A 16,129-nucleotide genomic window follows, 5' to 3' on the forward strand; every position below is an offset into this window, starting at 1 on the left:
AAGCCCTCCCACACCTGCTCCATGCTCCGCCCACGACTCTGCCCCTAATGCTTCTCCTCCATGTGGCTGTTTTATTACACCTGACTTCTCCCTTTTCTTCCTCTCTCCCTCCGTTTCTTTTTCACGTTTGTGCTGTCTTCATTGTTCTGCGCTGTCCCGGCCTCCCGTCTTCTTTTGCTCTGTCCTCTTCTCTCTCCATCTCTCCATCGCCGGTTGGGACCCAGCCAATCGCAAAGCCTGGAAACTTAACCGTGTCGGTAGTCTGCGCAGCATGTACAGCAGCAGTGTCAGCCACTCGGAAGGTAACTAAACGATAATGCCCCCCTTCCCCCGCCCCCTCCCCCCCACACACCCCCGTCATCCCACGAGGGCGAGAGTCCGCCTCCTCGGACCGAGACCGGGCCAGATATCAAACCCCTCCCCTCCGGCATGTCCACCTGTCTCTGACCTTTGACCTGTCTCAGTCGGTGGATGTTTGCCCCCCTCACGTCAGTCCGCCCCTTCCGGTATGTCCGTCTGTCTGTGCGTTCCTCCGCCCCCTCTCGTCCCAAAGTGAGGAAGACCTCCGCTCGCACACCTCGCGCATGCTGCCTCTCTCTGGGATCAGTGATGGCACGCTGTGTGGCTGGAGTACGAGGTGCAGTGTGTGTTTCTCCCCCTGTGCTTCAGCAGTCTCCAATGTACCTCCTGGTTGGTGGTTTGTACTGTGTTTGATGGACGCCATCAATTCCAGAAGCAGAAAGGCCTCCAAGTGCCCCCCCCCCCATTATATGTACTTGTTCAATAACAAATACATATTTCTTTCTTGAGACGCGAACAATTGGCGTGCTATTTTCCATCTTATTAATGTGGTAAAAGGGCAGGAATAATGTGGGGAGTAATGACCTGTGTCACCAAGCAATACTGTGTGCACTGACATTTAAGGCTTTTATTTTCTGTTTCCTGCCCCCCCCCCCATCCTTTCCCCCTCCGTTCTTATACCTTCCCTCGGAGCCCATGCTGCCCCCAGACAGGCCCATCCTACATACAACCCCTCTCTGCCGGGTTGGTCATTACAGGCCCAGGCCTGAGCCCTGGTCAATCTGCATGGATTTGTTCTTTATTTCCTTGTTCAAAAAAATAGTTTTGGGGTTTGTTGTTAACGGTGTATGTTACATTTGGGTGAATGTTGTAAATGGTGCATGTTAAATTTGGGTGTATGTTTTAAATGCTGTATGTTTTGTTTGGGTTTATGTTGTAAATAGTGTGTTATGTTCAGGTGTATTTTGTTAACGGTGTATATTACATTTGGGTATTTGTTGTAAAGGGTTTATATTTGGTTTAGGTGTATGTTCTAAATGGTGTATGTTTTGTTTAGGTGTATGTTGTAAACAGTGTATTAGATTTGGGTCTATGTTGTAAACGGTGTATTAGATTTGGGTCTGTGTTGTAAACGGTGTATTTTAGATTTGGGTCTATGTTGTAAATGGTGTATTTTAGATTTGGGTCTATGTTGTAAATGGTGTATTTTAGATTTGGGTCTATGTTGTAAATGGTGTATTTTAGATTTGGGTCTGTGTTGTAAATGGTGTATTTTAGATTTGGGTCTATGTTGTAAACGGTGTATTTTAGATTTGGGTCTATGTTGTAAATGGTGTATTTTAGATTTGGGTCTGTGTTGTAAATGGTGTATTTTAGATTTGGGTCTATGTTGTAAATGGTGTATTTTAGATTTGGGTCTATGTTGTAAATGGTTTATTTTAGATTTGGGTCTATGTTGTAAATGGTGTATTTTAGATTTGGGTCTATGTTGTAAATGGTGTATTTTAGATTTGGGTCTATGTTGTAAACGTGTATTAGATTTGGGTCTGTGTTGTAAATGGTGTATTTTAGATTTGGGTCTATGTTGTAAATGGTGTATTTTAGATTTGGGTCTATGTTGTAAACGGTGTATTTTAGATTTGGGTCTATGTTGTAAATGGTGTATTTTAGATTTGGGTCTATGTTGTAAATGGTGTATTTTAGATTTGGGTCTATGTTGTAAACGGTGTATTTTAGATTTGGGTCTATGTTGTAAATGGTGTATTTTAGATTTGGGTCTGTGTTGTAAATGGTGTATTTTAGATTTGGTTGTATATTGTAAATGGTGTATTCTAGATTTGGGTGTGGGTTGTTAAGTGGTGAATATTAGATCTGGGTATTTGTTGTAAATGCTGCATATTATATTTGGATGCGTTGTGAAAGGTTGTCCATGTCAGAGTTCACCAATTGCGACAGCACCACTCTCTCTCTGAAATGTTGCTCGCCACTGTAGCTCGGAGCCGTGGTGTAATTACTGAGAGCGGCGGGCGAAGGCAGAGCGAATTTCTCCCTCTCTGCTTGTGTGGTCTAAAGAGAGCATACAAAAGAACAAAGGTGGTGTGTATCCCACATACATGCCCATTTGCTTTTGAGAACTCTGAGGTGAACCGATATGTCACGACGAGGTAACACTGTTGTCGCCAATTCTGGTAGTTTTAAATTAAAGGGGGGAAGCAGGGACAGACGAGCAACAGACCACAGTCGTAAGACTCATGAGCCAGTGGGCCTTCCTCATTCCAGGGTTCGGAGCGAAAAACTGGGGGTGGAATTGTTGGGGGACTGCTCAGCCTAATGCCCTTTCATTTTTATTTTGAAATTCATTAATCGACTTGAGAGTGTGTGTGTGTGTGTGTGTGTGTGTGGGTGGTGGTGGGGGGGGGGTGTATGAGGGGGAGGTGTGACGGGGGTTGGGACAGCATTAATTTATGCCGCGGCTAGCTAGGCTCAGCTTTCTGGATTGTTGGTTTCCGTAATTGTCAAACAGCCACCCCCTCTCTCTCTCCTCCTCTCCTCCTCCTCTTCTCGGAGAAGTAGGCGAATGTAATTATGATGAGAACATTGTTCCCGACCCCACAGGGCTCGTCAACGCTCAAAGGGCGGGGCCTAATCTAGGACGAGGCGACACATCCGAGTCCCAGGAGCTCGTGCGCTCCAAGGCTGGCGTCAGAGAGGCCTCCGTAGTGACGGCCGACGCCAGACTTGTTCTTCTGAAGTAGCTCTGACCTCAACGACGTAACGAACGTTGCAGGACAAGACAGAAGAGGTTCTTTGAGTTGAATCCTCCTTATCTGAGAACGGTTAGAAAGGGCTGCGATGTATTTGTCTCTTTCCTCATGCAGGAAGTTAAAGGCTCATCAGGTTTTTAACTCATTTAGCCAAAGGGCCCGTCCTCTTCCTTCCGCCCACCCCCATCCTTAGACAGGCAGAGGGAGAGACAGAGAAACAAAGGCCTTTCATTGTGGGTCTGAACACTCCGAAGCCAGAAGGGAACTTCGGCTTGACTGGTCTCTGAGAGGAAGCCAATTAGCTAAATGAGCAAGTGAGGAAAAGGAGTAGAGAACTAAATGGTTTGACTCCTCCAGCCCGACTCTCTCCCGCTCTCACTCTCTGGCCGTTCTCGCTCTCCTCGGCTGATTGAACTTTTAATCTTCCCCCACGGAGGTGATCCCAAATTCACTCCCAGACAGAACAAATCAGAACAAAACTCTGGAAAGAAGTGCAGTGATCGTAGGTCCCATATTTTCTTTCTAGTTCACTACATTTCTTGAGGTTTGTGTCAGCGCCGTGCCCTTGAGAGCCCAAAGCCTTAGTTACACCTCGTTAGGTTGCTGCTGTTGTCGCCAGCGACGACAACAACCCCCCCCCCCCTCAGGAGCGTACACTCAGCCCACACAGGTACCTCAGCTAGCCCTTCAGAAGGAGCCTTCTGATTAGCACGTGCCGGAGGGCTTCGGTAAACGGGCCGGTTGGGTGGACTGATTGGCTCTTCGTTATGTAATTGACCCCCCCCCCCCCCCCCCCCCCCCCCCGCCCGCCCGCTCCTCCTTGGAATAAATTGTAAACAGATCCAGCCCGGTGTCTGATCCGCCTCCTCCGACGGTCTCCCTGTCCGAGGCAGCTGCCTCCTCCCGGCGCGTTGCTCCCTTTCACCTCCAATCCCTTCTTTTGTTGTTAACATTTTAACGACTTCCAAATGTGACCCCCGCGGCGTCATGCACGCCCCGTCGTAAACTGCGGAAGAACCCGTATCTCTGTGCGTGCACGCCCGTGCACACACACACACACACCATGTCTAATTGAGTCTTGATTGGCCCATTAACCTATGTGGGGTTTTTGGTTAGCAGGCCCATGTGTTCCCCGGTAGGGGGGGGTCCCTGATTGGAATGTCTGACCTTTATCCAGGACCACCGATAGCTGTGGGTCCAGGCTGGCCGCAGGGGCTTGTAATTGGGGGGATATCCTGGCCATAGGGCCGGGGGGTGGTGGAGGGGTTAGGTAGGGTCAAAGGTCACTAGGAAGAGTCAACAGGTGCCCCTGGCTGTCGATTCTGTTCTGGGGACTGAAACCCAGTACCAACTGATCTACCGAGGACACTGGATGATGGGTGGGAGTTGCCTCCCCCCTCACCACCACTGTGGATCCTGGATGTGTGCTCCGGTAGAGCAGCTCTGGTGTTACCGGGTCCAGAGAGACCAGTCCACTCAGCTTGGTTCACTCCAACCGTATCGACAACCGTTGTTGTGGGCCCAGCGGACGTTAACCCTGCTCGTTGGCAACCGCTGGCAGGGATCCCACGTGAAAGTCTCACCCAAATTGGGTTAGCAGTGCTATGAGTGAACTGTGTGTGCGTTTGTGAGCGCGTGTGCTGGCCATTCACGCAGACACTGACTCCCTTCATCCCCCTGTCTTTCAGAACAAGAGGAGAACTTTGAGTTGACCATTGTGTCCCTGACCGGCCAGACGTGGCACTTTGAAGCCACCTCGTACGAGGAGCGAGACGCCTGGGTTCAGGCCATCGAGAGCCAGATCCTAGCCAGCTTGCAGTCCTGTGAGAGCAGCAAGGCAAAGGTAACCTACCTCAGAATTACAATACTAATCAGCACTATCACAGGATAAGTATAATACTACACCCATCAGCCATAGCATTATAACCACTGACAGGTGAAGTGAATAACACTGATAATCTCATTATCATGGCACCCGTCAGTGGGTGGGATATATTAGGCAGCAAGTGAACATTCTGTCCTCAAAGTTGATGTGTTAGAAGCAGGAAAAATGGCCAAGCGTAAGGATCTGAGCAACTTTGACAAGCATCTCCAAAACTTCCGCCCCTGTGGGGTGTTCCTGGTCTGCCGTGGTCAGTACCTATCAAAAGTGGTCCAAAGAAGGAAAAGCGGTAACCCGGCGACAGGGTCATGGGCCAAGGCTCATTGACATGTGGGGAGTGAAGGCTGGCCTGTATGGTCTGATCCAACAGACGAGGTACTTTATCTCAAACTGCAGAAAAAGTTAATGCTGGTTCTGATGTAAAGGTGTCAGAACACACAGTGCATCGCAGTTTGTTGTGTATGGAGCTGCGTATCCGCAGACCAGTCAGGGTGCCCATGCTGACCCCTGTCCACTGCCGAAAGCACCTACAATGGACATGTGAGCATCAGAACTGGACCACAGAGCAATGGAAGAAGATGGCCTGGTTTGCTGAATCACATTTCCTTTTACATCACGTGGATGTCCGGGTGTGTGTGCGTCGCTTACCTGGAGAACACATGGCACGAGGATGCACTATGGGAAGGAGGCAAACTGGCGGAGGCAGTGTGATGCTTTGGGCAATGTTCTGCTGGGAAACCTTGGGTCCTGCCATTCATGTGGATGTTACTTTGACACATACCACCTACCTATTCATTGTTGCAGACCATGTGCACCCTTTCATGGCAACGGTATTCCCTGATGGCATTGGCCTCTTTCAGCAGGATAATGTGCCCTGCCACAAAACAAAGATTATTCAGGAATTCAGCATGTATGGCTTAAATCACCCAGTTTATAATAGAAAGTACTAATTTTGTTGTTAACCAGTGCATACTTGCAATAAAGCACCTAAGGAGTGTGTGGTTTGTGGTCGTGTAGCATAGTAGAGGCAGAAGCACCACCAAGCTAGTGCTGTCACCGATAGCTAGCCATGTAACTAATGTCTTTAAATCTCAGAGGAGGTGGTAGGCGAGACATTGTTAGTTTTTTGCTGTTCGTAACCAGTGCTAGATCAAAACCGATACACCTGTGAGCTTAAATTAAATAATGGGATCAACTTGACCGACCCATATACACTGGTGCCCTGTTAATGGATGGATGACCCAACTCAGTTACCGAAAACCGTTTGAGTCTTCTCATGTTAAGAAATATGAGAATATCGACCTCAGCATGAATATGAGTTCATGTCATTTTCTGCAGTGACTGCTCAGAAAACCAGTAAAACAGCTGATGGATACAAACTATCCCTGCTTGTCATATATTTAACTATATTTCTAAACCGATGTGTTGGGCATAGAAACAGCCCATAGGCATAGAACACTCACCTAAAGGATTTATAAGGAACACCTGTTTAATTTCTCATTAATGCAATTATCTAATCAACCAATCACATGGCAGTTGCTTCAATGCATTAAGGGGTGTGGTCCTGGTCAAGACAATCTCCTGAACTCCAAACTGAATGTCAGAATGGGAAAGAAAGGTGATTTAAGCAATTTTGAGCATGGCATGGTTGTTGGTGCCAGACGGGCCGGTCTGAGTATTTCACAATCTGCTCCGTTACTGGGATTTTCACGCACAACCATTTCTGGGGTTTACAAAGAATGGTGTGAAAAGGGAAAAATATCCAGTATGCGACAGTCCTGTGGGCGAAAATGCCTTGTTGATGCTAGAGGTCAGAGGAGAATGGGCCGACTGATTCAAGCTGATAGAAGAGCAACTTTGACTGAAATAACCACTTGTTACAACCGAGGTATGCAGCAAAGCTTTTGTGAAGCCATAACACACACAACCTTGAGGCGGATGGGCTACAACAGCAGAAGACCCCACCGGGTACCACTCATCTCCACTACAAATAGGAAAAAGAGGCTACAATTTGCACAAGCTCACCAAAATTGGACAGTTGAAGACTGGAAGAATGTTGCCTGGTCTGATGAGTCTCGATTTCTGTTGAGACATTCAGATGGTAGACTCAGAATTTGGGGTGAACAGAATGAGAACATGGATCCATCATGCCCTGTTACCACTGTGCAGGCTGGTGGTGGTGGTGTAATGGTGTGGGGGATGTTTTCTTGGCACACTTTTGTTTTCTTGGCCCACTAATCTCCATCAACTGCAAGATGCTATCCTATCAATATGGGCCAACATTTCTAAAGAATGCTTTCAGCACCTTGTTGAATCAATGCCACTTAGTATTAAGGCAGTTCTGAAGGCGAAAGGGGGTCAAACACCGTATTAGTATGGTGTTCCTAATAATCCTTTAGGTGAGTGTATATTGCCCATATTCCACGCCGCCTCGTACCTTATTTTTTAAATATATAGACACCCCCTAGAATGTGTTTTTCATTTTTATTTACAGACACCCTGGAGCTAGTACTTTGTTGCCCAGCCTTTGGCCAAGATAACTGCCAACAAATGAACTTTCTGCTGTCAAAATGTTTGAGTTCCTCGATGTTGGTAGGGTGTGTTCCATACGTTCCTGTTTTTAAGTCTCGCCATAAGGTTTTAATGTGGTAAAGATCTGGACTTCTAGCCACTAAAGAACAGTCCGGCCTTTCCTGTTTAATTGTTTCAGGGTGCTTTCTTGAAGAGTGTTCAGTGAAGAGCCTAGATCTGAATCATATCCATAACACATGGCATGAATGGAAAACAACAGTTAGTGGAGGTCCCCTCTTTATGAATTACTGCGGTTTGCTGATGAAAAGGGGGACGTTTTGCCAGTAAAATGATGCATCAGCCTCCTTGATGGCTACAAGAAGTGTCTGCCTTTACTTTGGCTAAAGACCGTTTAACCAGTTACTAGCTTTGGGGATCTATAATGTTGTCCATGTTAGCTTTAGAAAATGACATCTGTAAAAGTTCCCAAATAATACTTACATTCTGCAGTGTAGAAAATTAAAATAATTTCTTAATAGTGAATCATTTTAGAAAACTGCAAGGATTTTTGAAAAGTATGATAAAATCTGGCCATGATACGCTTACAATACCATACCAAACTGTACGTCCAAGCAACTTGCGCGCACGCACACACACACAGACTTTCTCCCACATACAGTAATTGCCATTTGTAATTATGTGTAAGTGTATTTCAGCCGGAGCTGAGCCATTTCCCACCTGTAGCTTGCCGTTCTGGGCACCAGCTCCATCCCAGCCAGCCAGCACTCTGTTTTGTTTACGCCTCAGGCCACATGACTATTGCTCTGTAAAATACCTTTTATTGTGTTCTGTGCAACCTTCAACTGGTGTGCCATGGTATTTCTCTTCCAGAACGCTCGCAGTGAAATGCATCCGTTTGCCCGTCTGAATGAGTCACGCCGTGTAGTGGACGAGAGTGAAAATTGCTGTTTGTGACTGTCAGGTCAGTCGCCCGGCGCAAGTGTCCTCGCTAACGTGTGTACGTGTTGTTGTGACTTCACAGTCGCGTCTGACCAGCCAGAGCGAGGCCATCGCGTTGCAGAACGTCAGGAGTCTCAGGGGAAACTCTCGCTGTGTGGACTGTGAGGCCCAGAGTAAGTACCGAACCATCTCTCCAGAATCATGATCTGCAAAGAGGGAGGCCAATGTTCAGAACGTCAGATTTTGTTTAGCTACTAGGTTTTCAGGTACACAGAAATATAAAAAAATATCCATGTGTTAAAGGATGCCGTGGAATACTGGAGGTGTAGTTTAACTCAATCGTAATTTTGGAACCTTCTTTGAGCAGCTTTTTACGTCCAGTGGATAAAAAAAGTTTACACACCCCTGATAAAATGCCAGGTTTTTGTGATGTAAAAGAATGAGACAGAAGATAAATAATGTCCAAACTTTTTCCACATTTAATGTGAGTTATAATGTGAACAATTCAATTGAAAAACAAACTGAAATCTTCGAGGGAGAAAAAAAAAATATTACAATAACCTGGTTGCCTAACTGTGCACACCCTCTTATAACTGGGGATGTGGCTGTGTTCAGAATTAACCACATTCAAACTCATGTTAAATAGAAGTCATTACACACCTGTCATAATTTAAAGTGACTAATCACTGACTAATCACAAATAAAGTTCAGCTGATTTTCCGGACATTTTCTTAGTTGCATCTCAGCAAAAGCCATGGTCCGCAGAGAGCTTCCAAAGCATCAGAGTGATCTCATTGTTGAAAGACGTCAGTCAGGAGAAGGGTACAAAGGAATTTCCAAAGCATTAGACAGTGAAGACAGTCATCCTCAAGTGGAGAAAAATATGGCACAACAGAGACATTAACTGGACGTCCCTCCAAAATTGATAAAAAGACCCGAAGAAAACTGGTCAGGGAGGCTTCCAAGAGGCCTAAAGCAACATTAAAGGAACTACAGTAATATCTGGCAAGTACTGCCTCTGTGCTTAATGTGACAACAATCTCCCATATTCTTCATATGGATGGGCTATGGGGTAGGGTGGCAAGACGGAAGACTTCTTACAAAGAAAAAACATCCAAGCCCGGCTGAAGTTTGCAAAAACTAACATCATGTCCCCCAAAAGCACATGGGGAAATGTGTTATGGTCTGATGAAACAAAGTAGAAAATGTTGGCCTTAATTCCAAAAGGTATGTTTGGCGCAAAAACAACACTGCACATCACCCAAAGAACGCCATACCCACAGTGAAGCATGGTGGTGGCAGCATCATGCCTCAGGGCTGTTTTTCTTCAGGTAGAACCGGGGCCTTAGTCAGGGTGGAGGGAATTATGAACAGTTCCAAATACCAGGCAATTTTGGCACAAAACCTTCAGGCGTCCGTTAGAAAGATGAAGAGGGAGTTCCCTTTTCAGCACGACAACGACCCAATCACACATTCAAATCCAAAAAAGCATGGCTTCACCAGAAGAAGATGAACGTTTTGGAATGGCCCAGCCAGAGCCCAGACATGAATCCAATTGAACATCTGTGGGGTGATCTGAAGAGGTCTGTGCACAGATGTCGTCCTCGCAATCTGACAGATTTGGAGCGCTTTTGCAAAGAAGAGTGAGCTAATATTGCCACGTCAAAATGTGCCATGCTAATAGACTCCTAACCAAAAATGCAACCAGGTTATTGTGAGTTTATTTTTCCCCTCAAAGATTTCAGTTTGTTTTTCATTTGAATTGTTCACATTATAGGTCACATTATAGGTGGGAAAAGTTGTGACGTGATTTATCTTTGTCTCGTTCTATTTCATCACAAGAACCAGGCATTTTAACAGGGATGTGTAGACTTTTTATATCCACTGTACATATTTCTGCTAACAGCAGTGCATTTCCCTGCCACTCTTAGTGTTGGTTGATTGATTGATTTAATTATCCTGAATATCTTTGTCTGAATCTCTCTCTATTCCTCAAATAAAATAAAACTTTTTGTCATTGTGTCAAATTTTGGTCGTCTTCTTCCTCCTCGCCAGACCCCGACTGGGCCAGTCTTAATCTGGGGGCTCTGATCTGCATCGAGTGCTCGGGAATCCACCGGAATTTGGGGACTCACCTGTCTCGGGTCCGCTCCCTAGACCTGGACGAGTGGCCCCTGGAGCTCCTCAAGGTCATGTCCTCCATCGGCAACGAGCTGGCCAACAGCGTGTGGGAGGGCAACGCACAGGGACGCCTGAAACCGGCGCCTGACGCCACCAGGTAGGAGACGTGGCCCGGACGATGGTAGTAACCGTCTAGTTGCACGAGCGACGTCAGCGGTCTTCCGCTCGCGTAATCCGCATGCTTCATACCGAACCACACCCTGGGGTGAACACAGGCTACTTGTTTCCTCACCATGGGGGGGGTATTTCCCAAGTTTGATTTGGAAAAATATTTAAACCCAACTGTTATAATGACACTACAATTTACCTGAACAAGATATATATGGATCTTGTGTCCCTCGGAGAAAAAAAAAAAACGCACTACAGTACTGAGGTTTATGGGTAGGGGGCAGTAGCCGTAATGTCATCTGAAGCCACTGGTTCAAAGGTGATGGACGGGGCATTGGAATGGCGTTGTTCAAGGCTTAGCCATTTGAACCAGCAGGTAATCAGTGGAGTTTAGCACGGTATGCGTGTTCATCTCTGAGTCTTGTTCTCCCAGCAGCCCCTGCCCCTCCGCATGGCGTGCTACGTGCGTCTGCTTGGCCAGTGTAATTATCACAGTAATACGCGCACGAACAATTATCCCACTTTTTTTTTTCATTTTTTTTTATCTAGCTTGGGCTCCAGCACCAACCCTCATAACAAATTAGAACTGACTGCTAGCCGCATAAATATCGAGCACCTATCCCCCCCCCCCCGCTCTCATTACTCACCACAAGCACCTTTTAATTACTGGCCACGGCTCCAAAAATCTCTAGCTATGGATCCAGGACCTAGCGTTTTTCCTATTTACACACACCCACACACACCCACGCACACAAACATCTGCCTCTCTCTCTCGCTGCGTCGATCGGCTAATGCATTTATTGTTTCTCCTGTACCTATTTATTTCGGTATTTGGGAGGCATGTATCCCTGTCGGGAAGCGCGGGCAGATTGTAGAAAGGGTCAATATTATCTCAATTAACCTGGGACGCTTGCCTCTGCTTGGCCAGAGCTCGCCAGACATTTCTCTCCGGTCGTCACAGGCTATCGATAGCGTGCTACCTACTCAGCCATTTCCTTAGTTGCCGTTGCAGCTCTCATGGCACGCCCGCACAGACAGCAAGGGTCTTCTTAAAGGTTTACGGTGTATGCGCTCTAGAAAGGACGCGCACAGGCTCGTGGAACATTTACGGGGAAAGTCCTATAAAATGAACTGATGCACAGACATGGTTGATATATAGATGCTAGCACTGGATGTGTTCTATAATGTGAATCAATGACACAGGAAAATGGTTTATTTAAACGTGTATGCATCTAATATTGGATTGTATGCATTTCAGCTTTATCGTCTGTAGAAAGGAAGTGTGTAGTTCATGTAAATCAGGGGGTGGTCCTTTAGTTTTAAAATATCTTCAATATCAACATCTTTATACACCGAGTAAAAATATGAATGCCACATGAACCCATTTCAAACCATTCAACTGAAGTAAATGGGATGCACACAATGTTTGGGAAAAATTAGCTTTTTGCGCGTGTAAAAATTATATTTGAATTCAGCTCACAGAACATGAGACCGACACTTCTCAGGATGTTAGTATTTTAGTCGAGTGTGTCTAGCTGAGTGGAAGCCGCTTTTAGGTGTCGTGGAGGAAACGGAAGACAGCGGAGCAGCGTGTAGCTACTAGCCAGGTTTAGAAGGAGCGGCTACAGGGTTGTATCCACGCTTCGGCTTCAGTGGCCGAAACGGAATGTTCTAACAGACGGAGAGAGGAAAAAAGTCCCTCCACCGCCTCGCGGTCTCTCAAGTGAGTAATAGTGGCAGAAATTTCATTTTGCAAGTGGCTGATTTAATGATCCTGAGGGTAATTAATGGGCTGATTATCTTAATGTTAAATATGGCCGGCAGCAATTAAAGTGACCTCCCGCCTGTCAAGGTCTGAGCCACACTCCCGTTTTCTCTCGCCTTCCAATTAGGTCCTGTTCTGTTTGGGGGAGGAATGGGGCGGGCAGAGGGGTGGAGTGGAGTGGGGGGCTTCGGTGCTAGGTCCTGTTTGAGGGATGAAAAGAGAAATGGAGAGCAAGAAAGGGATTGAGGAGAAGAGTGTTGGGGGGGGGTGTAGAAGGGCAGGGTGGGGGCATTAGCGTGGCAGTCAGTATTAAACACCTCCATTTTTCCTCCCCCCCTCCCCCCCCCCCAGCTCTGTCCCAGATCGACCTGAGGGAGGAATTGTCTTTGAAGAGATCACACACAGCCTAGCGCTGCTCGCTTCAGCCTCCGAAATACACAATGACTGTCCTGACACACTAGGTCTCCCCCTGACATACTAGATCTCCTTGTCCTCTCCTTCTCCGGGTGCATGAGCTCGACTCCATCCAAACATCTCTGGACCTCGGGTCGGGACACTCCGTCCATGGTTTGCCGGTCAAACGGAGATCCTGTTGACAAGATGCGAGTAGAACCGGTTGCCATGACACGCGAGTCAACAATTAAGCGTTCGGACAATGCGGCTACGCTTCTCCGAAGAGACGGGCGAGCCGCGGTGTGGGTGAACCCGGCGGCCCCCCCCCCGGGCCCGTGCCACTCTGCCGTTGCCTTGACGCGATGTGGCGCAAAAGCCCGGACAGAAACACCCAAAAACCTCAGCCGTCTCTAAACGTTCACTTTAACCTCGCGCTTCCCGCGGTTAACCGTCATCACCTCTGATGGCCTGCAGCGGATGTACGCAGGATTGGCGCCCCCCCCCCCCCCCCCCCCCCGCCTTCCACAGGTGTTGAGGCGGTGCCATGGGGCAGACGAAGGGCCCGCTATAAGTGGTCACCCTGTGGGCCCTCGTACCAGTCGACTGGTGTGAAACCCTGGCCTCGTTACCAACAACAACTCTCTCATTGTTTTAATGAGGGGGAGGCTGACATGGACACCAAAAGGCTCTCTCTCTCCAGGGTTGTCAGTAGCCAGTCTGGGTCACCGGCCCGGGTGAGCGGAATTGACGGCTCTGTTAATTCCGCCTCGAATCCAGCCTTCCGGTGTGTTCGGCGCGATTGTGCCGTTTCGGTGCTGGCGCTGTCCCTCAACACAATACCCCCCGCGCGCGCACAAGTTTGCCGCGACGACGTTTTGGCAGCCTGTCACGGCGGCTGATCGTCTCGGCCGGCGAGTAAGCGCGACTTCTTCGTGGCCCGCGGCAGGCTACACCATCAGGCGCTGTCTGGTTCCACCGTTGGCCGCGGCGCGTGTCCCGTTTGCGGTGGGTCTGGAGAAGGCGACCTAAAAGGATCTAGGCGGCGCATAGCTTTCAGGGAGGTTGGAGTTATCGGCGGGCGTAGGTAGGGGGAGAGGGGCCTCGTCGTAATTAGACAGCTGAAAGATGGCGCGGGACACGAGGAGCAACGAGACGCAGCCCATCCACACGTCCCAGGCGCGCCCGCCTTCGCCACGCGGACGCCGATGAGCACCGGAGTGCACTTAACATCGGCGGGCCTCATGACGAATGCCCGGCCAGTAATAATTCAGCAGCAGGACGGGGCGCCCCGCGGAGGCAGGTGGGGGGGGCTTTTATGGGAATAGATTAGTCTTGTTCCCAGTAAGAAAGGGCAGCGGTAACAGATTTAAAATTAGAACAGGCTTTTAATCTGAACCGGGGTGCAGGTGTGCGCGCGAGAGGTGGTGGGGGGGGTTGTGTTCTGATTGGGCCCCAGGGACCAGAGGGTATGGCCCCACACAGGGTAATTACCCCCCAGGGTGGAGGTGCATCCAGCCACCACCCCCCGCGTTCCTGCCAGACCCCCTTGATCGTTCCGAGAGGTCTGGGAGCATCTAGGCAGGAGGGTCTCCAGTGTAGACCCGGGTAGACGCACTCCGACGCGTTCAGCAGGACGGACAGCTGTAGTCCTGTTGATCCGATTGCTTCCGTCGGCCCAGCGCCATTAATCACCGGCCATTATAACTGTCACTGGTTGTTCTGCGCCGTCTTAGGCCTTGTTTACACACGCATGCCGATTCAGTATGATTGGCAAAAGAGCTGATCTAAACGTATTTAGTACAAAAACGGTGCGGAAAAATAGCAGATTAAGTTTTCCGGTGTGAACGTAGCCATAGTTAGTTTATCAGCGATCTGAATGTGTTTTTAGCTGCCTGTTCTCCGCGCTCCGCTGTGCGTGTGCTGAAGTCAGTGTCTGTGCGCATGCACGCGCCCGGGTGCTCTGCCCGCCAGCTCTTTCTCGGTCAAGGGGCCCGTGGATTGGTCGGGCTCTGGTTGAGGTCCATTTCCTTTCATTTGCCTTCGCTAACTAGACGATACTTTCTCTGTTCGGCAGCCGTCGCCTTTAACGCCGGCCTCACGGCGTCCTGCGTTTTAAACAGCTCCGCCACGCTGCTCACTCACACTCTTATCTGACAGACAGGAGCCACAGTGCAAATGTTCAAAATAATTGGCTTCCTACATTCTAATTCCAGTGTAAAAGGGAGCTGCTCCTTGATTAAATTAGGCTCTAATAGACAATTTTTTTTATTATTTTTTTGTACATGACTGGCCGCTTACTATCAGCCCGTAATCATGTCCCCAACTAGGTTAACAAGACTCCCAATTTATTGTTGACATTAAACTGGCTGACGAGAGCCAATCAGAGAGCCATTCATCCCAGGACAGGGCAGCAGTCGTCGTGAGGGGGTATGCTAATGAGGAGAAACTAAGGGGCCTTTATTTATGCCTGACTGGTCAGATGATCTCGTCGACCAGATAATCCCATCTACATCCTCTCCCCTAAAGTTAATAATGAAATAAATACAAATAATGTATGTGTGTGTTCAGCTGTTTGTCTCTCTTGGACAAACACGCTTTCTGGTGTATCTCTAGAGCAAACATTCTCTCTCTTCCTTTTGTCTCCCCCCCACCCCTTCTTAGCTTTCTCTCCCCTTTCTTTCTCTTATTTTCTTACTCACTCTTTATCCCTGTTTCCCTCTCATTCATGAGTCACAAATGAATTTGGATGTTTGAGACAAACTGAAGGGGTATCCGACTAGGCCTTTCTGTAATTGCCATGTTTGTCTGTAGATTGCCCTCTAAAAACCGAAAAAACGCGTTGTTCTCCGCAGCCTTTTGGTGATGTGTTCGGGCTGAATTGGTTCACTGTTGGTACAAACCTCGGCTGGTAAACGTTTTAAATGGACCATAGATCTATCAGACACTATTTAAGAAAAATAGCTTTTTCACTGACAATTTCAGTGAATAATCTCTTTAATAGTTTGGAAATGTGATTCAGTTAATTATGTCTGATACCTGGACAGGCTGTATTCATTTTTATTTATCCATCAATTGTTTATTTAATTTGATTGTCCCATAAAGATTGATGTGGGCGCACTTGTAAATTAGTTGAGGAATGGAAATACTTGGGAATGGAAAGATCCTTTGAGATTTAAAGGCCCTTTCGCTGAGCCGTAATGGCTTCCCGTTTTCTGGGCTGGGTGATGATCTGCGCCACTGGAGCTGTGAATCTGTTCTGGCCAG

General features: G+C 47.8%; 1 protein-coding gene across 9 annotated transcripts in view; it reads left to right on the plus strand.

Annotated features, from left to right (window-relative positions):
• Nucleotides 1-16,129, plus strand: part of agap1 (ArfGAP with GTPase domain, ankyrin repeat and PH domain 1) — a 123,972-nt gene that overhangs the window by 96,290 nt on the left and 11,553 nt on the right. For 7 of the 9 annotated variants that reach the window (XM_013139803.4, XM_010892063.5, XM_010892064.5 and 4 more), the window contains 4 exons: nucleotides 225-302; nucleotides 4,754-4,908; nucleotides 8,501-8,591; nucleotides 10,474-10,696. In XM_013139803.4, coding sequence (XP_012995257.1) covers nucleotides 225-302; nucleotides 4,754-4,908; nucleotides 8,501-8,591; nucleotides 10,474-10,696 — 547 coding nt within the window. The remainder of the gene's footprint in view (nucleotides 1-224; nucleotides 303-4,753; nucleotides 4,909-8,500; nucleotides 8,592-10,473; nucleotides 10,697-16,129) is intronic. The other 2 variants (XM_010892068.5, XM_020042371.3) reach the window with 1 other exon arrangement.

The sequence above is a fragment of the Esox lucius genome, chromosome 22, assembly GCF_011004845.1.
Source record: "Esox lucius isolate fEsoLuc1 chromosome 22, fEsoLuc1.pri, whole genome shotgun sequence".
NCBI classification, from domain to species: Eukaryota; Metazoa; Chordata; class Actinopteri; order Esociformes; family Esocidae; genus Esox; species Esox lucius.